Source organism: Stenella coeruleoalba (genome assembly GCF_951394435.1).
Source record: "Stenella coeruleoalba genome assembly, chromosome: 15".
NCBI classification, from domain to species: domain Eukaryota; kingdom Metazoa; phylum Chordata; class Mammalia; order Artiodactyla; family Delphinidae; genus Stenella; species Stenella coeruleoalba.
The window spans coordinates 23,374,773-23,394,125 of NC_137161.1; the positions used below are offsets into that span (position 1 = coordinate 23,374,773).

General features: G+C 45.7%; 2 protein-coding genes across 2 annotated transcripts; one reads left to right on the forward strand and one right to left on the reverse strand.

Moving 5' to 3' along the window:
• Positions 1–20: 20 nt before the first annotated feature.
• On the reverse strand, positions 21–1,650 carry ROMO1 (reactive oxygen species modulator 1). Its single transcript, XM_079946167.1, has 3 exons — positions 1,520–1,650; positions 1,202–1,332; positions 21–208 (listed from the first exon to the last, which is right to left on the reverse strand). The coding sequence occupies exons 2-3, from the start codon at positions 1,330–1,332 to the stop codon at positions 100–102; spliced, it is 240 nt and encodes a 79-aa protein (XP_079802293.1). The 5' UTR covers positions 1,520–1,650; the 3' UTR covers positions 21–99.
• NFS1 (NFS1 cysteine desulfurase) lies at positions 1,555–17,568 on the forward strand. Its single transcript, XM_079946166.1, has 13 exons — positions 1,555–1,777; positions 2,394–2,503; positions 3,219–3,335; positions 4,323–4,406; positions 7,481–7,633; positions 9,820–9,913; positions 10,601–10,735; positions 13,267–13,424; positions 13,832–13,937; positions 14,017–14,098; positions 14,735–14,818; positions 15,233–15,322; positions 16,730–17,568. Exons 1-13 carry the CDS (start codon positions 1,678–1,680, stop codon positions 16,791–16,793), a joined length of 1,377 nt encoding a protein of 458 aa, XP_079802292.1. The 5' UTR covers positions 1,555–1,677; the 3' UTR covers positions 16,794–17,568.
• Positions 17,569–19,353: the final 1,785 nt, after the last annotated feature.

The window sequence follows — 19,353 nt, forward strand, 5'->3', positions numbered from 1 at the left end:
CTTCTAACAGAAACTCAGAATACTCAGACTTGTTTTATTATAGTACATGGGCTGGGAATGATGGGAGGGGGTGGATGTTGTGGGCAACCACTGCCCTGATTAGCACCGGATGCCCATCCCAATGGCCATGAATGTGCCAAAGGTGCCGCCACTCTGCATCATGGTTTTCCCGATGCCGCCCATCAGCTCCCGACCCCGCATTCCGATCCTGAGAGGAGGAAACCAAGATGGGGCCAATTGGGAACAAAAATGCAGGGAACATTAACTGCCCTTTTACAATTTGTGTTTATAATGGGCACTGCTGAAGTCTGGCAGGATATTTTCTCTTCCCATATGGGTTGTGTAATGCCAAGGAAAAGGGTCTGTTAGGGTCTCTAGGTGGATTCTGATGAATGTATCAACTGACTTCTGTTTGTGGGAGGCAACAGAAGCAGTATAAAGTACATGGACAGGGAAACCATTTTTTTGTGCTGGTTTATGATCCAATAAGACATCTGTCTTTTAGACGGTTTCCTAGTGTTAAAACAATGATAGGGATGTCAGACGTGGGTTCAAGAACTAAGAATGCAATTTACAGGCTGTGTCAAGTGTAAAATGAGGAGCACAGCATTCACAGCCCTGTCGTGATAACAGGGCATTTAGCACCGTGACTGACAGTAAGTGCTCAGTAAATGATAATTTACAATCTGGAAAAATGGGAATAGTCTCTTTTATGTGTGGAAATGACAGGGTGTAGAGTTTATCTGCTTAATTTCTACATCCTGTTCCCAGTAAATTTAATCGTTTGTTTCGCTATGCGCAATTGGAAATAAATATAACAGCAGGAAGACGGTAAGAACAGCCTTTTATTGAGCACTTAACACGTGCCAGATTGTGTGCTAAGTGTGCTCTGATTTGAGCCTTATAACTCTATATGATGTAGAGGTTACTGACCTCATTTTACACTTGAAACCCAGGCTCCAACTTGCCTAAGGTTACAAAATGAGTAAGGGGCCATTGAGTGGTTTGAGTCAGAGCTCATATTCTCAACCATTTAGGCTTCCAACCTGTCCTCCCAGACTGAAGGTGGTTAGGAAATCAGTCTCGCTCGTTATAGGGCAGCGAGGGAATTGGAAAGAAGTAGGCTCTATTCCAGCGGCAGGCCGAGTGGGGCGGGAAAGTCCGGTAGTCCCGCCCAGAGATCACGGCCCAGGCCCCTCACCTGAGACAGGAAAAGGTGCCGAAGAGCGCCCCGGCTGCCATGCCCACGGCGCAACCCATCACAAAGCCCATCTTCACGCGGTCGAAGCAGCTTGGCTGTGACTGTCCATAGGGGCCCACGGCCACCGGCATCTGCGGAGTTCGAAGGCTTGGGGAGAGTGGGCCTAGCCGCCAGCCCGAGTCGGGCAGGGGGCGTAGGAGGTGGGGCAGGGAGCAGGCCGGAGGGTTCGGGGAAATCCGGGAAGGAAAAGAAGGGTGTAGCCCGGCTCCATCACCCGCTGAGCGTTCGAGTCCCCGCGCCACGGTGCCCCCACCTTACCTTGCTCGCGGCCTTGGTCGCTCAGCTCCACGTCTCACACGGAACGCGAGGCGGAGCGCACTCGCGGCCAGAGGAACCGCTTCCGGGGCGCGGAGTAGTACTTCCGGGGGCCTGTAGCTGGGGACGGCAGCCGCTTCGGGCGCAGGGCTGCCACCGAGATGATGCTACTGAGAACCTCTTGGAGGCTGGTGGCCGCGGCCGCCCCCGCCGCTCTGTGGCCGAGGGCGAAGGCACCAACTCGGGGGCTGCGCCTGCGCGGTACGCTCCGGGGCTCGCTCGCTGCCACTTCCCCGGAGGCGAGGATCTCTCCCCTGGGCGTGGGGACGCACCTGCATATTCAGGAGCCTCCCTCTTCCGCCCGCTACCCAGACCCTCTGACCCTTCCTCTTGGCTGCACCCCTCAAACTTTCTCATGCCGGCCCTGCGAACGGTTGACTTCGCCGCGCGCCCCCCTCCCGCACTTCAGATCCTTCCCTGCAGGCCCTCAGAGCCCTTGATGCTCGGCCTTCGGACCTTTCCTGGCCAAATTTTAGAGATGCCAGTCGTCCAGCCAGTAACCTTTGAAGGAGATCTTACATACCGTCTCCACATTCCTTCTCAGTGGCTTTGCCCTTTCAGAGGTCTCCTCACTCCCAACTATGCAATTTTAATGTTGTCTCAGCACCCCCCTCCAAGAACCCTGTCTCTCTCCCTTACCTCTTTTTACAGTTGGCTCAAGTTTTCTGATGTTTTGTTTCCTTTTCCACTGAGATTCGACCTCAGCACCCCTTAAATTTATCTCACCTCCATCCAGCTTTTACCTTCTGCTGTCTTGGATGCCCTGTGTGCAGAGTTGCATCCTCTCACGTGGCCACTCCGTTCTATTTTTTGTCAGTTGTAGACCATGCTCCCCAGTCTGCTGTTCCCTCAGATGCAGCCACTGCTCCGGAGGCGGAATCAGTGCTGCGACCTCTGTATATGGATGTGCAAGCTACAACTCCTCTGGTAAGGATCGAGGGGCAGCTTTCCCCAAGCTGTTTTTAGGAATTATATTGTAGAAGTGGCAATGCACAGAAATGGCTGAATCCCTGTAGAAGTAAGAGCCATTGAGAACTGTGTGTTGGGAAAAGCAATGAGCCAGGAGTCAGGAGGCTTAAGCTGTAATCCTCTAGAAATGGCTTTACTACTTACTAGCTATTGATCTTGGACACATCACTCAGTGCAGGCACTCTGGTAGTAGTTAAAAGCATAGGCTCTGGAATTAGCCGGATTGCTACTTACTACGTGAATTTGGGCAAGAATTAAATAGGTTAAAAGACATAAAGTAGCCCTTAGAACAGCGCCTGGCGCATGATAAACACTTGAATATTAATGCACGTTTTCATCAACATGTGGACTCTGTCATGTCCTGGGCTCTCCTAGATCACATTTCTTGGCAGGAGTGGAAACACCTGCAGACACGGCTATCAGAACAGGGCAATGTTTGTAGATTATCTGAGCAGATGGTAGAATAATCTGATTTAAGATGGGTTGGTAAGGGAGTATATTAGGCTAACATTTGGTTAGTACCTGAGGGGATGGAAGAATGTTTGAGGCCTAATCTAGGCAGGGTCTGAAGGGTTGGGAGTGTGCTGAGGCAGGTTGGGCGGGTCTCAGGGGATGGAGTGGGGCCCGAGTAAACTGTGGGCTCAAGGAGACTGATCTATTCTGTTATGCTCAGGACCCTCGGGTGCTTGATGCCATGCTCCCTTACCTAGTCAACTACTATGGGAACCCACATTCCCGGACACATGCTTATGGCTGGGAGAGTGAGGCAGCCATGGAACGTGCTCGCCAGGTTAGTACAGAGGACTCCAGGAGGTTCTGATGTCAGAGGGTCAGTGGCCTGTGGGAGGCATTTCTTTTTTTGTAGCTGTGGGTGGAGGTGGAAATGGCTTGGGGCTCTCTCAGGAAGAGATTCAAAGAACAGGCCTTTGGAGTCCCTCTGAAGGCATTTGATTAGTTCCCACATTTCCTAGCTAAGTGACCTTTGGCAAGTTATCTGATTTCTCGAAGCCTCAGTTTCCTCACACTGAAAATGGAGATTGGGAAGGGCCTGGGTTCGATCCCTGGTTGGGGAACTAAGATCCTGCAATCCGCCCAACATGGCCAAAAAAAGAAAGAAAGAAAAAGAAAATAGAAATTGTAGTAGTTCCTACTTCTTGGGGTTATTGGGTGGATTAAATCAGACAATTCTGGTGACGTGTTTATATATTTATTTATTTATTTATTTTTGGCTGTGTTGGGTTGTCGTTTCTGTGCGCGGGCTTTCTCTGGTTGCAGCGAGCGGGGTCCACTCTTCATCACGGTGTGCGGGCCTCTCACTGTCGCGGCCTCTCTTGTTGCAGAGCACAGGCTCCAGACGCGCAGGCTCAGTAGTTGTGGCTCACGGGCCTAGTTGCTCCGCGGCATGTGGGATCTTCCCAGACCAGGGCTTGAACCCATGTCCCCTGCATTGGCAGGCAGATTCTCAACCACTGCGCCACCAGGGAAGCCCTGGTGATGTGTTTATTAACATGATGCGTATACATGCTAAGAGCTCAATAAGTGCTTTTTCAAAAACACCAAAGTTATTATTTTGTATTGGGCTGGAAAAGAGCCTGGGATCTGGGATGTAGCTGAGTATATCCCCTTGTCTGATTCTAATGGGTACAGAGCTGCTTCTTGAGCAGTTGATAGAATACAGTGGAGCTCTTCTTGCTCCAGACCTTTGTCTTAGTTGTCTCTGCAGCTGCATTCCTGCCTAGGGAACTGATGCTACTTATTTTTGTTTCTTGGCTTGCAGCAAGTAGCATCTCTGATTGGGGCTGATCCTCGTGAGATTATCTTCACTAGTGGCGCTACTGAATCCAACAACATAGCAATTAAGGTAAGAGAAGGGAACCAAAGGGCATATCTGGGCTTTCCTGACCTGGGAGGTGGTGTCCTGCCATCATTTAGGCTCATATATATTTCCCAGCTACCCACTTTCACCCTATTGTGAAGAAAATACAGACACATACTCTTTCTGATTTGTTGCTTCCTTCAGCCCTTTGCAGTCTACTCTATCTTAAGTCTTTGCTCCTGTTGAACTGAGTTCAGTGAGGTAGTTGCATAGGAAAGGAGGTGGCTCTTGGACCATCAACCATGTGGTGTTTTGGACGACAGCTACTTCAAAGAGTAAATAATGGTGACTCAACCCTTTTCCCCATCCTTTTGATCTAGTCACAGTGAAGTCCAGAATACACTTGTAATTGGATATATTTCTCTGCTTCTTGTTACCAGCTTCACACATATCTGTGATTTCAGGGCTGCCTTCCTCTCAGCCTTCCCTTTCTTTCTGATGAGATCTGTCTGCAGCAAGTTCCTCCTGTTTTCTTTAGATGTCCCCGTTTTGTACTGGTTGCTGTGGTGCCTTCTGCAGACATTCACTTGATCACCCATTCTGAGATTAGTCACTCTATCCTTAGGACCTACCGATCTTCGGTGCTAACAAAAGTAAAATTCCAGTCTCAGTAGTCATGTCGGTGTTTCACAGAACATAAACACGTCTGACTGGGTCTGGTTGCCAGGGTCACTTGTGTAAATACCAAGGCTCTGATAAATTGTGGGCTGCTGTAGGTTCAACTCTGGCTCTACCCTCTCTCACCACTGTCTCTCACCTGTGTTGCCAGTATGGCTTTTTCTGACCTTGGACTGAGTAAAGGAGGCCTAGACATGGGCCAGGTTCCAGAGTCATCAGTACTCTGCCTGATCCCTTTAGAAGGAAGGTATCCTTCCTTGGGACTGCAGAGGCCACAGAGCCAGGGGTGTGGTCTCTCCAAAGATGAGAATGGTTTCTGGAATGGGGAGCATTTTCAGAACTTAGAAAATGTTTGCTTTGAAGGTTTCCGCAGATTCCCAAACCTAGAGGCCAAGGATTGCTAGAGTAGTTGCGACAGCTTTCCTCTGGTCTCCTGGACGGGTAGAGTAAATATCTGTCTGCTATTAGAGGATTCAACACTTTGGGTAAGTGAGATAGGAGGTGGGGAGGGAACTTCTAATGTTTTCATTTTTATGTTCCTTGTCCTCAAGAACATACAGTTTTTATGTAATTATAATTTTGGCCTAATTAGTTTCATATTCTGCTTTTAAAGTAGTATTCTTATAAGCTCTGGGAGGGACTGGGTTGCACATTTTATTTATTTTAATTTTTTTAAAGGAATTCATGCATATGTGGTGAGATTTTTTTTTTTTTTAACCCTATGGAAAGGTTTAAAATAAAGTGTAGGTCTTCCACTTCTTCCTCCCCTATTCTGACCTCAAGTCTGTTTAGTATTGTTCTAGAAAACAAATTATACATACATATGAATTTGCTTTTAATATTTTCACATATTGTAGCATGCTACATTTATTCTTCTGTAACCATTAATAACATATCCTATGTTTTTCCATTTCAAACTCGATAGTTTTTAATATAACTAACTATATTCTTTTTCATGGAGTTGTGTTATTGCAGTTTACTGTTCATTTCTCTGTTGTTGGTGTTTAATCTTTCTATTTTTTTAAGGATTGTAAATATAACTAAAGCATATTTTGTCTCTAAAGCTTCATCTATCCTTTGAAATATTTCCCTAAGGCAGGGGTCCCCAACCCCCGGGCCATGGACCGCTACCGGTCTATGAACCAGGCTGCACAGCAGGAGGTGAGTGGCAGCCGGACGAGCGAGTGAAGCTTCATCTGCCGCTCGCCATCGCTCTCATTACTGCCTGAACCCTGCCCCCACCCCCCACATCCATGGAAGAACTGTCTTCCATGAAACCGGTCCCTGGGCCAAAAAGGTTGGGGACCGCTGCCCTAAGGTAAATTCCCAAAAGAGGAATCACAGTAAAGAGTGTGAATTCAGCTTTTAAGACATTTTTGTAAATGATTTCTGAAGAGATTATAGTGTAAATAATGCTATCAGCAAGGAATGCGTCTATGAGTTTCACTTCTGCACTGCCAGCTTTGGGTATCACCATATTTGCATGTTTTGTATTTAAATAGAAATAAAAGAGACAGACTTTTCCTGGGATGCAAGGATAGCAATGTTCCCCATTTTCCACCTATGGTACAATAAAAAATATATTTGGTCTTTGTCCTGTGTTCCTGGCACAGGGCTTCTAAAACCTTGCAGTTTCCTGAATGCTAGGAATGTGTTTTGTTATTCATAACAAGCCCCTTTGCCATACCTGAGTTTCTGGTGATGAAGTGATTCATGGTGGGCCCTTAGATAGTTTCAAGGGGCATGCTGGCCACTCCAGAAGGACCAAGAATGTGATTAGAGAGTTGTAACTTTCATCTGGGGAAGAGAGGGGGGCTGGAGATTGAGTCCAGTCATATGGCCAATGATTTAAGCAGTTGTGCCTGTGTTATGAAACCCCCATAAAAACTCTGGAAAACAAAACTCAGAGGAGCTTCCAGGTTGGCAAACTCATGGTTGTACTGGAAGGTGGCATTCTTAGATTTACGGGGAGAGGGCATGGAAACTCTGTGCCCCTCCCTGCCCCAGAACTCACCTGTGCATCTCTTCCATTTGGCTGTTCCTGGGTTGTATCCTTTGTGATAAAGCTATGATAGTAATATAGTGTTTTCATTGAGTTCTGTGAATCACAGAGAATTATTGAACCTTAGGGGACTGTGGGAAGCCCTGTATTTGCAGCCAGCTGGGGAAGTATGGGTGGGTGACTTGTGACACCTAGGCCTTACGGCTGGCATCTGAAGTGGAGGCAGTCTTGGGGGACTGAGGCCCTTAACCTGTGGGATTTGCGCTAATTTGGGATAGTTAGTGTCAGAATTAAATTGAATTATAGGACATGCAATTGGTGTCAGATGATTGATGTTGGAGCATACTGCCTTTGTCCACTTACTCCCTACAACTAGGATGGAAGTCACTGCTGTCTCTCTGAGTATATTCTTCTTCCTTTCACCACTGCCAATTTCTAGGGGGTGGCCAGGTTCTACAGATCACGGAAAAAGCACTTGATCACCACGCAGACAGAACACAAATGTGTCTTGGACTCCTGCCGTTCACTGGAAGCTGAGGGCTTTCAGGTCACCTACCTCCCAGTGACGAAGAGTGGGATCATCGACCTGAAGGTAAGAGGGACAAAATAGGAGGAGCCTGGCTTCAGCCTATAAATCTATCTCTTCAGCCTCAGCTGGAGCTTGAAGGACTAGATCTAATGGTGACGGAGGGGTTTAGAGAAATATGCCTTGCAGTGTGACTCAGAGTATGTTCCCCTTGAGTGTGTACCATCCTCCTTTTTTGCTGAAGATTTGTTTCTCAGCTTTTTTGGTGCTTCCTGGTCTGTGTGACAGCCATCGCGGGAAAGCTCTGGCCTCCTTCTCCCTGCACTGATGTTTCTCATCCTTCAAAAGAGTAGGTGTAGTTTTTGTGAATAATATTTCCCTTTTTGGCCCATATCTTTATATGTCAATTTTGGGTCCGAGTATCTTCTCCACCAAATTTTGGATGTCAGCATCCCTAGACATCCCTAGACAAATCCATCCCTGGACAGATCCCTGTGATGTGCAAATAGAGATAATTTTACTATTTTCTTTGCAACCTGGAGGGCTTTTATTTCTTTTTTTTTGCCCAGTTGAATAAAAGTGGTGAGAGCAGATACCCTTGTTTTCTTCCTGATCTTAGATGAAAGCTTTCACCATTAAGTAGGATGTTAGTCCCTGCCTTCAAGGAGCTTATATTTTAGTGAAGGGGACAGTTAACATGTAAACAAACACATAAATGAAATAATTATGAATTGAGATATATGCAATAAAGGAAGTAAACAAGAAACTGAGAGAAACATAACATTCAGAACCTACATTAGACCAGTGTCAGGGAAAGTATAATAGATGTTGGGAGGTTGATTACTAGTTTCTTTAAGACAAATATTTTAGTCAAATGTGGTCCCTACCTCAGTGTTGAAAATAGTAGCCTTGTTTTTTACTACTTACTTTGTTCTTTGCTGCTTTTTACTCTGACAACCTTATGTAGGAAAGGCTCCCCCTCTTTTTTTTTATTAAACTTTTAATTTTTAAATAATTATAGATTCTCATGCAGTTGTCAGAAGTAATACAGAGAGATCTCATGTACCCTCTATCAGTTTCCCTTAATGATGACATCTTACAGAAGTATAGTATAATATTACAACCAGGATATTGATGTTGATCCATCTTGCTCTGATTTCCCCAGTTTTACTTGTACACACTTGTGTGTGTGTTTAGCTCTATGCAGTTTCATCACATGTGTAGTTTCATTGTAACTATCACTACAATGACGCTTCATGGTCTTTTTTTTTTTAAGATTGATTATTTAATTAATTATTTTAATTTTGGCTGCGTCAGGCCTTAGTTGTGGCACGCAGGATCTTTGTTGAGGCATGCAGGATCTTTCGTTGCGGCGCGCAGGCTGTTCATTGTGGTGTGCGGGCTTCTCTCTAGTTGCGGCCTGCGGGTTTTCTCTTCTCTAGTTGTGGCACGCAGGCTCCAGGGCGCGCGAGCTCGGTAGTTGTGGTGCATGGGCTTAGTTGCCCCATGGCATGTGGGATCTTAGTTCCCTGACCACGGATCAAACCCAGATCAGATCCGCCTGCATTGTAAGGCGGATTCTTTACCACTGGACCACCAGGGAAGTCCCATGGTCTTCTTTTAAAACCACTAATTTGATCTCCATTTCTTTAATTTTGTCTTTTCAATAATGTTACGTAAATGGAATAATATAGTACGTAACCTTTTGGGATTGACTCTTTTAATTTAGCATAAGTCTTTGGCGAGTCATTTAAGTTGTTGCATGTCTCAGTAGTCTGTACCTTTTTATTGCTGAATAGTATTCCATGTAATGGAAGTACACAGTTTCTTTAACCATTTACCTGTTGAAGGACATCTGGGTTGTTTTTAGGTTTTGGCTATTATGAATAAAGCTACCATGAACATTTATGTGTCGGTTTTTTGGTGTGAATTTAAGTTTACATTTCCCTGAGGTAATGCCCAAGAGTGCAACTACTGGGTCATATGGTAATTTCATGTTTAGTTTTATAAGAAACAAAAACTACCAAACTGTTTTTCAGGTGGTTGTACCATTTTAGGTTCCCACCAGTAGTATATGAGTGATCCAGTTTCGTTGCCTCCTCGCCAGCATTTTGTGTTGTCACTATTTTAATTTTACCCACTCCGGTAGGTGTGTAGTGAAAGGCCCCTTTTCAAGACTAAGCTTGCATACATTCTGAGTTAGGGAGGACTGTGTTGGTACTATATAGTTTCCTTACTCCTGATGTTCTTAGGAACTAGAGGCTGCCATCCAGCCGGATACCAGTCTGGTCTCAGTCATGACTGTGAACAATGAGATTGGAGTGAAGCAACCCATTGCAGAAATAGGTGAGTATCATGGGTGGACCCTGACGCTTGCCCACCACAGAGATCCATCTGAGGAGCAGGACTGGACTAGGATCTGTAACACTTTATAGAATGAGGTAAGGAAACCAAGAGAGAGAGAGCTTCAGTTCCTTGATCAAGGACATATTGTAAATAGCACAGCTAGTATTTGAATCCAGGTGTAGTACCCTTTATGTTGTTTTCATTTTATTGCACTTGGTGCAGAAAACAAAACAAAAAACCTCCACCTTTTTTCTCTTCCTCTTTTACCTTTTTTGTTTTAGAACATCTCTTTACTATGCTCATAGAGCCAGAGGCACTCGCCCTGTAACCTCTTAGGTACATTAGCAAATAGATCTGTTAATCTTTGCTTCTTTTAAATCAAAAGGATCTAAAAGTTAATCTGATATATTGGAAGGCCAGTGTTAATGAGGTAGGAAGAGTCTTATGAATCAGAATATCGGGGGTGTTTTGATTGGGTGTTTTGCACTTGCTCTTGTTTATTCTAGTCAAGGACACTAGAGCTGAGAATGAGAGACAGAGACAGAAAGAGAGAGAAGTGATTTACTATGTGGCTAGTGGCCAATGCCATGTATAATTTTGCCTTAGATCTCATGGTACATTGTGGGACCACTGCCAGGTTACTTCCTAACATTGTGCTCTGGTTCTTCCCCTTTGTTGTTTTCTCAGGGCACATTTGCAGTTCCAGAAAGGTGTATTTCCATACTGATGCAGCCCAGGCTGTTGGAAAAATCCCACTTGACGTCAACGACATGAAAATTGATCTCATGAGCATCAGTGGTCACAAAATCTATGGTCCGAAAGGTACTAGCCCCTCCTAGAGTTCCTCCTCTCTGGACCTCCCGGCAAACTTTTTGACAGGTGTTCCTGGGACTCACTGGGCACTCCCACTGCTCTCAGAGGAAATTGTATATTCAGAGTGCCCTGCAGAATGCAAGTGTCATTTAGCAATAGCTAGATGTGCTAACATGTGCTTATTGGTAGCTTCTAGCAGTTACTATATAGCAGGCCATTCTTCACTGGTCTCTTTAGAAAATACTTTCATGTAGATGTTAATTTGGTTGAGGAACAAAGGTTTTGTCATATCAAATGAGCTGGATAAGTCCAGTTATCTTGTCTACCCCACTGTGATTTGCAGATCAATATTCTTTGAGTTCTTCATTCCCTCGTGTCTTGCTTTAGCCTTAGGGGAAGATTGTATGGGCTTTTATGTTTCTTGGTGTTTGTTCCTAGTTTTAGTAGTCTTTGCTCCTATTAATCTCTCAAGGATACTTGTCTGTTTCCTATGGTCCTATTGGCCTAGGAATGTTTTCTAGCTGGAATTCTGCCTCTGCACCCCAATCTTTGGGAAGAGACTATTGTCCTCTATTTTATGGAGGTAGCCATCCAAAATGAACAACTCCTTCTCTGTCTCTTGGGTGAGGGCCTGTGGTGGTTGGTTATGCCAGTACGCTTGCTGTGTCTGCGGGGTGTGTCATCTGGATGTACACCTTGTGGAAAAAGGTGTGATAACTCCTGGAAGTATATAAGAGGGGCTTCTTCTAAAGGCTCCCAGAGGTTGTAAAGAGTGTTTTTGTAAGCCCAACAGGTGTTCTGTCTTTAACTAAAATTGGCTTATTGGCTTTTTTTGTACCTAAATCTGTTTTGATAAAATTAACTCATATTGAGCAGGAGCTCTGATCAGCACGTAAATGTGTACAGGTATCCCTCACTATCCAAACTCTTGCTTGTTGAACTCAGGACCTAAACAGATTTAGATAACATTGTATCCTTCACTATCCAGATGTAGTATCTGAGCACTGACTCTCTGAACCTGGGAACTGCAGAGATTCAGACAGTGTAGGATACTTGAATTTGATTTTATTTTAATGGGGAAATGAAATATTTCTTAATAAATGCAGCTTGGCACATAAATTATTTTAAAACTAGGGTCCTTCATAATAAATTTGGGAACCATTGCCTTACTTGCTATGGTACCTGTAGTCTCTGCCTCAGTAAGTCAGTAGTTGTTCTGTGAGGGAGAAGGTGACCTTCAGCAAGTGCTCACTCTATTCAAAACCCTTGGCTACTTAGTGAATATCTTTGTACATTCGTGCTCATATTTTGGTATGAAATTCCTATAAACAGATTTGCTGAGTCACAAGTTGTATACATTTTTAAGTTTTGATAGACCCTAGGAGATTATGCTAATTTTTACTTCCATTCTGACTTCTCCCCTTTTTTTCCCCCTCAAGGTTTTAATTTTTTTTTAAATTAAAAATTTTTATTCTATTTAGACAAGGTAATATGGTTCAAAATTCAAAAGCTGCAAAAAAGTACACTGTGGAAAGTCTCTCACCTCTGTCTCTAAGCCATGCAGTTCCCCCTAGGGAGACAGTTTCTTGAGTATTTTTCTAGAACTATTTTATGCATTTATAATCACATATATGGAACTTCCCTGGTGGCACAGTGTTTAGGAATCTGCCTGCCAGTGTAGGGGACACGGGTTTGAGCCCTGGTCTGGGAAGATCCCACATGCCGTGGAGCAGCTAAGTCCGTGCACTGAAACTACTGCGCCTGCGCTCTAGAGCCCACGAGCCGCAGCTGCTGAGCCCGCGTGCCACAACTATTGAAGCCCGCGCCACCTAGAGCCCGTGCTCCACAACAACAGTAGCCACCGCAATGAGAAGCCCGCACACCACAACAAAGAGTAGGCCCCGCCCACCGCAACTAGAGAAAGCCCATGCACGGCAACCAAGACCCAACGTGGCCAAAAATAAATAAATAAATACATTCATAATCACATATATACTTCCCCTCTTCCCCTTTTTACTCAAACAGTAGCATACTACACTCATTGCATCTTCACCTAACAATGCATCTTTAATTTTTTTAAACTGAAGTACAGACATTATCACATTTCACCAGTGTTCTAACAATGTATCTTGGAGATTTTATAGTGGTAGTACAGGAGCTTCCTCATTCTTTTATACACCTCCTTTGAATTTCAGGCATGGATGTACCATAATTTATTTGCCCATTTTCCTGATTATGGACATCTAAGTTGTTTCCAATTTTTTGCTATTATGAATAATGCTGCATTGCATGATGTCATTTTATACATGCATAGGGAGCTACTTTAAACCATTTTGGCTGTCACTCCTTCTGGTACAAAATAATTTTGATAAATATTATGCTTTTGCTGCTGTTTCTTCTTTTCCCCCAATCTTTTTTTTTTGAAAAATGTCAAGCTTACAGAAAAGTTGAAAGAATATTTTGACCCCTTTGAAAAGTGATATATTGTTTCATCTGCATTTTCCTTTTTCTCTTTTTTTATAATAAACTTTGTTTCCCAGGGGTTGGTGCCATCTACATTCGCCGCCGGCCCCGTGTGCGTGTGGAGGCCCTGCAGAGTGGAGGGGGGCAGGAGCGGGGCATGCGGTCTGGGACAGTCCCAACACCCTTGGTGGTGGGGCTGGGGGCTGCGTGTGAGGTGGCACAGCAAGAGATGGAGGTATGCGGAGAGCAGTTCCCTCCCACAGATTCTTCCCCTGTGCTGGGTCTCCTGTGTTGAGGCTTCTGGGCATGACTGGGTCAGATCTTCGCCAGAAGAGGAGGTTTAAGAAAACCATCTTTGTCCCAGTGCTTCTGGCATCTTATTGAGGGAGGTGTTATGGGCTCCAAAATCCAGGCCCTTCAGTAGTTATCAGCTCATTTATTCTGGGTTATTGAAACCATCTGTCCAGTTATTGAGCATCTCTGTGCTCAGTGCTGGGGATACAGTGGTCTCCATGAGCAACACAGGGCAATAGGTGGGTCAGATGCCCAGTCACTTCTGGGCACCAGGCAGGGCTCCTCGTCCTGTGTGTTTCTGAGCTGTTAATGGTCACTATGCTTAGTCCTCCCTTGCCTGCTCCTCAGTATGACCACAAGCGGATCTCCAAGTTAGCAGAACGACTGACACGGAAGATAATGAAGAGCCTTCCAGACGTGGTGATGAATGGGGACCCTGAGCACCATTACCCAGGTACAGACGTGCCCATTCTGTCCCCATCTGGCAGAGCTGGAGACTCTGAGCCTTCTTTCATAGTAATTCACTCTTCCAGGCTGTATCAACCTCTCCTTTGCATATGTGGAAGGGGAGAGTCTGCTGATGGCACTCAAGGATGTTGCCTTATCCTCGGGAAGGTGAGTTGGATTGGATAGACAGGGACTGTGGCAGGACCAGTTAGTCTGGCTTTAAGTGTTAGGTTAATAAGCTTCCCATTGTGGAGATGACAGGCACAAGAGCTCTTAGTTGAGAGTAAAAGTCATTTTGTAAGCACCTATTTTTAGCTGGTTGGGCACAGGCTAAAGTTTGCCACCCTAGGAGGGCCTCCTGTGGTAGAGTTTTGTGCCTTTTGTGGTCCCAGGAGATGCATGTATCTGTTCTAGTGTTATTCTGGTAGTTCTGTTACAGGCCTCCAGAGTTCAAGGATGCTTCAGAGGCCACCAAGGGTTTAGCTGCTGTCCAGGCCTGTACAGATAATGCATTTGGTTGTAGGGGAGTGAGCACCTGGTGCTCTGCTGCCTCGTGGTGTCACACCTAGCTCACGTGGTATCATGCTCTGTCATGCTTTGGCAGTGTCCTTCTCAAGGAGGTTATCCTTCACAGGGGCCAGAGCAGCTAGCAGCGTCTGGCCCTTTCGCTGTGTCAGATTAGAATGTCTCTTTTGTCTCCATGGTATGACTCCAGGGGTCTGGGGGTGGGAGCAAGACTGGAGGTTTGTGGCCAAAAGCAGATTTATTGCTGAACTGAGCAAGGCTCTGTGTCTTTCTCCTCAGCGCCTGCACCTCTGCATCCCTGGAGCCCTCTTACGTCCTTCGAGCAATTGGCACTGATGAGGATTTAGCTCACTCTTCTATCAGGTCAGTCATTTGAGCTGCAGCATTTATGGAAGGCATCCTCTTTTGTATTATTCTTCTCCTGTTAGAGTCTTCCTCAATTTAGTTAAACTTATCCCTTCTTCATTCTTCATGAAAGTTTCTCGAGCAGTGTTTTGCAGACCTTATTGACTGTCACCTGGGAAGTCTGTGAAAGATGAAGAGGTCTGAGTGCCACACTAGAGATTCTGATTCATTAGGTTTGGAGGAGGAGTAGGAAACTTCTAGAGTGATTCTCAGGTGGCACACAGACCATGTTCGCAGAAACTCTGCCCTCTAGGGGAAGGACCATGTTCTCTCCATGTCTTTTGTGGAGTAGATCCTCATTGAGTATTTGCTGAATGAATTTACCCTGGTGCCACAGGTCTGATGCAGAGCTCCTCTCTGTGTCTTTTTCAGGTTTGGAATCGGCCGTTTCACTACAGAGGAGGAAGTAGACTACACAGTGGAGAAGTGCATTTACCATGTGAAGCGTCTTCGAGAAATGAGGTATGCACTATTGTACCAGAGACCCTTTGGAAGAAATTGCTGTGCTGGCTCCTCTCTTATCCTTAGGCTGTGTATTCACACTGCCAGAAATTAAAGTTTGAGAATCCTTGAATTTTAGGATTTAGAGATACCACAAAGCAGGAAAGTGGATCCTCTTGGCTACTTGTTTTCAGAGTATGAAAAGGTGTCTTTAAAAACTAAAGAACTGGACTTCCCTGGTGGCGCAGTGGTTAAGAATCCGCCTGCCAATGCAGGGGACACGGGTTTGGGCCCTGGTCCGGGAATATCCCACATGCCGCGGAGCAACTAAGCCTGTGCGCCACAACTACTGAGCCTGCGTTCTAGAGCCTGCGAGCCACAACTACTGAAGCCTGAGCGCCTAGAGCCTGTACTCTGCAACAAAAGAAGCCACCGCAGTGAGAAGCCCGCGCACCACAACAGAGCCCCACTCGCCACAACTAGAGAAAGCCCACACACAGCAACGAAGACCCAACACAGCCAAAAATAAAAATAAATTAAAAAAATTTTAAATAAATAAATAAAATAAAATAAAATAACGGGGAATTCCCTGGCGGTCCAGTGGTTAAGACTCTGCACTTCAGGGCTTCCCTGGTGGTGCAGTGGTTGAGAATCTGCCTGCTAATGCAGGGGGGCACGGGTTCGAGCCCTGGTCTGGGAAGATCCCACGTGCCGCGGAGCAACTAGGCCCGTGAGCCACAACTACTGAGCCTGCGCGTCTGGAGCCTGTGCTCCGCAACAAGAGAGGCCGCGATAGTGAGAGGTCCGCGCACTGTGATGAAGAGTGGCCCCCACTTGCCACAACTAGAGAAAGCCCTCGCACAGAAACGAAGACCCAACACAGCCAAAAATAAATAAATAAATAAATAAATTTTAAAATAAATAAATAAATACTCCTGTTCTCTGTTCAAAAAAAAAAAGAAAAAAAGACTCTGCACTTCCACTGCAGGGGGCACGGGTTCAATCCCTGGTCAGGGAACTAAGATCCTACAAGCCATGCAGCCAAATAAATAAAATTTAATTAAATAATGAAAAACATCTGAATTTATTCAGTTCTTTAGGGTTTTTTTTGTTGTTTTTTTTTGGCCGCGTGGGGTCTTCTTTGCTGCGTGTTGGCTTTCTATAGCAGGGGCGAGCAGGGGCTTCTCTTGTTGCGGAGCACAGGCTCTAGGTGCACGGGCTTCAGTAGTTGTGGCACGTGGGCTTCAGTAGTTGTTGCTTACATATAGCTGAGAAAGACTTGATAACCTCTTGTGTTGGGGTCTATCAGGGCAAGGAGGTAGAGGAGAGACAAGAGCAGATGGAGGCAAGTCAAGGCTTACAGCCTAGTAGCCAGTGCTGGCTGCTTCCTAAGCCTTCACTCATCCAAATACCTCTTCTCTTTGGCAGCCCTCTCTGGGAGATGGTGCAGGATGGCATTGACCTCAAGAGCATCAAGTGGACCCAACACTAGAAGAGTGGGCCTCTGACTTTGTGCTGGCCTGGCGTCTCCTGCCTCATCAACCCATGCACAGCCAGGTACCTTGTTACCCCCAGTGGCTGCTCCATGTTCACACCAGAATTGGTATAGCCCAGTTGACTTCAGCATTGGCCTGCTTCCAAGACAGAAACATGAGAAAACTATCTTTCTCCAGCCTCAGCTCCTTTGGTGGGGAACACTACCCATTTCTCTCCAGGAGTCCTTCTGTAGTCTTGTAGTGGGTGGATGTTCTCATCCTGAAACAGGAGGGACATTTGCTATGAATGATATTGCTACTGCTTGGGGAGCCCATACCCTTGGTGGGGGGAGCCCGAGGAACCAGAAGAAGGCTCTTTGTTCAGGGACCCTGATGCTCTACTTGGACATTTGAGTTGTTGCTTACTGCTGCTCAGAGAGATTGACTCCTTCAGAATCAAGCATAATCATCTACGATTTCATCTTTTTCGTGGCTCCAAAGGCTACCTTTTCATATTGACTATAGACTGAACAGCAAGTTTCTTAGAAGGCTTGTCTCCTTTGTGTTCTTGTCCTTCTTTTCTTTTGACCTAATGGAGCCAGAAATACGTGTATGACTCTACCTATTATTGTACTGATTTGTTTCTTTTAAAAAAATTGTTAATTTGCAAATTAGAGAAATAAAATCACCTTCCTCTATTTATTCTGTGACTTTATGAGAGGCTCAGGGAGAATTCCAATCTGTACTTGGGAATTGTGGAGTAAGACTACCGCTCCACTTGATTTCCATAGCTGAGTCTGCTTGCCTATCTCTTCCGTCAACAATGTGCATGCCCCTCAGGTGCCTGACATTATTCTGGATATTGGGGATAAACTGGTTAACAGGATCAAAAAGGACCCTCATTGAGCTTTCATTCTAGTAGACAGAAAGTAAGAATTAAACAAAAAGGCTATTATAGATTGTGATGAGTGCTGTGGCAGAAATAGAGTGGTAAGGGGAAGTAATGGAGAAAACCTACCATGCTGGGTGTACCAGGAAAGATTTTTTTGAGCAGGTGTTAAGCAAAAAACATGATTTCTAGCCATCGAAAGAGCTAGGGATGAGTGAGGAATAAGAAGGAACAGCAAGAGCAAAGGGCCTGAGGCATAAAGAAACACGGTGTGTTTGAGAAACTGAGAGAAGGCCAAAATAGCCAGAGTAGAATTTTTCCATTTGTGGGTCTGAAACCACAGGTGGGATGTTACCAGCACTAGAAAGGGTGAGAGAAAAAATTTTAGAGTACATCACACAGATATTTTTAAAAATTTTATTGAAGTATAGTTGATTTACAATGTTGTGTTAATTTCTGCTGTACAGCAAAGTTACTCAGTTAAACATATATATACTCTTTCTCATATTCTTTTCCATTATGGTTTATCACAGGATATTGAATATAGTTCCCTGTGCTATACAGTAGGACCTTGTTGTTTATCCATCCTATACATACTAGTTTGCATCTGCTAATCCCGAACTCCCAATCCTCACCCCCCCACCGTTGGCAACCACAAGTCTGTTCTCTATGTCTGTAAGTCTGTTTCTGTTTCGTAGATACGTTCATTCGTGTCATATTTTAGATTCCACATATAAGTAATATATGGTATTTGTCTTTCTCTTTCTGACTTACTTTGCTTAGTATGATAATCTCTAGGTCCATCCATGTTGCTGCTGATGGCATTATTGCCGTGGAGTGCGGCGATGGGGCTGGCAACGCAGGTGATAAAAGAATTTACTGGGTCAGAAGTGAGGGTAGAAAGCGAGATTTATTGAATACACTGCAAGGGAGCAGCAGGCGAGACCAAGAGGGGGTCTGCTGGGGGAGAGAAACTGGGCTTCTTTTATGGTCTCTTCTGGTCACCCTTGGGCGTCAAGGGCATTTGTCCCTGGGAAGGGGCCCTTGGGGCTTGGGGACCTCCCTGTGGCGCATGGGGCCTTTGAGTGGGGGATGGCCCTCCCCCTTGAGGGAGAGAGGGACAGTCGCGTTTCCAGTGGCCACGTTGCTTGCGGTTGAGACAAGGCCCTAGAGGCTTGGAACATTCCCAACTGAAGAGCCCTGGTTGGCTGCAGTGGAAGCAGGAATGGGCCAGGGCGGCTGTCCCCTTTGGTTGGCTGGGACAAGCCATGGGGGTGCCCGAAATGGACAGCAAGCTAACAATTGCGGTTGCCATGTATTGGGCCTGCCGTTTGTTTACCTCTTTCATCTTCCCATTTAGCCCTTTGGACTCTCGAGGCCTCCTCCCGGTTATTAAAGACCTTGAAGGCCGTATCTAATAGGACGGCAAAGGGAATTTGGGGTCCCTGTTCAAGTTTTTGGAGTTTTTTATTTATTTATTTATTTTTTTGTGGTACGCGGGCCTCTCACTGCTGTGGCCTCTCCCGCCACGGAGCACAGGCTCCGGAAGCGCAGGCCCAGCGGCCATGGCTCACGGACCCAGCCGCTCCGCGGCACGTGGGATTCTCCCCGACTGGGGCACGAACCCGCGTCCCCTGCCTCGGCAGGCGGACTCCCAACCACTGCGCCACCAGGGAAGCCCAAGTTTT

Bases quoted from the DNA above. Each gene is read 5' to 3' on its own strand.
- NFS1 (XM_079946166.1), top strand. From the start codon at position 1,678: ATGATGCTACTGAGAACCTCTTGGAGGCTGGTGGCCGCGGCCGCCCCC. The intron at 9,914-10,600 runs GTGAGTATCATG...TTGTTTTCTCAG, and splicing joins GCAACCCATTGCAGAAATAG to GGCACATTTGCAGTTCCAGA. The intron at 14,819-15,232 runs GTCAGTCATTTG...TGTCTTTTTCAG, and splicing joins TTAGCTCACTCTTCTATCAG to GTTTGGAATCGGCCGTTTCA.
- ROMO1 (XM_079946167.1), bottom strand. From the start codon at position 1,332: ATGCCGGTGGCCGTGGGCCCCTATGGACAGTCACAGCCAAGCTGCTTC. The intron at 209-1,201 runs GTGAGGGGCCTG...TCCTCCTCTCAG, and splicing joins GGCACCTTTTCCTGTCTCAG to GATCGGAATGCGGGGTCGGG.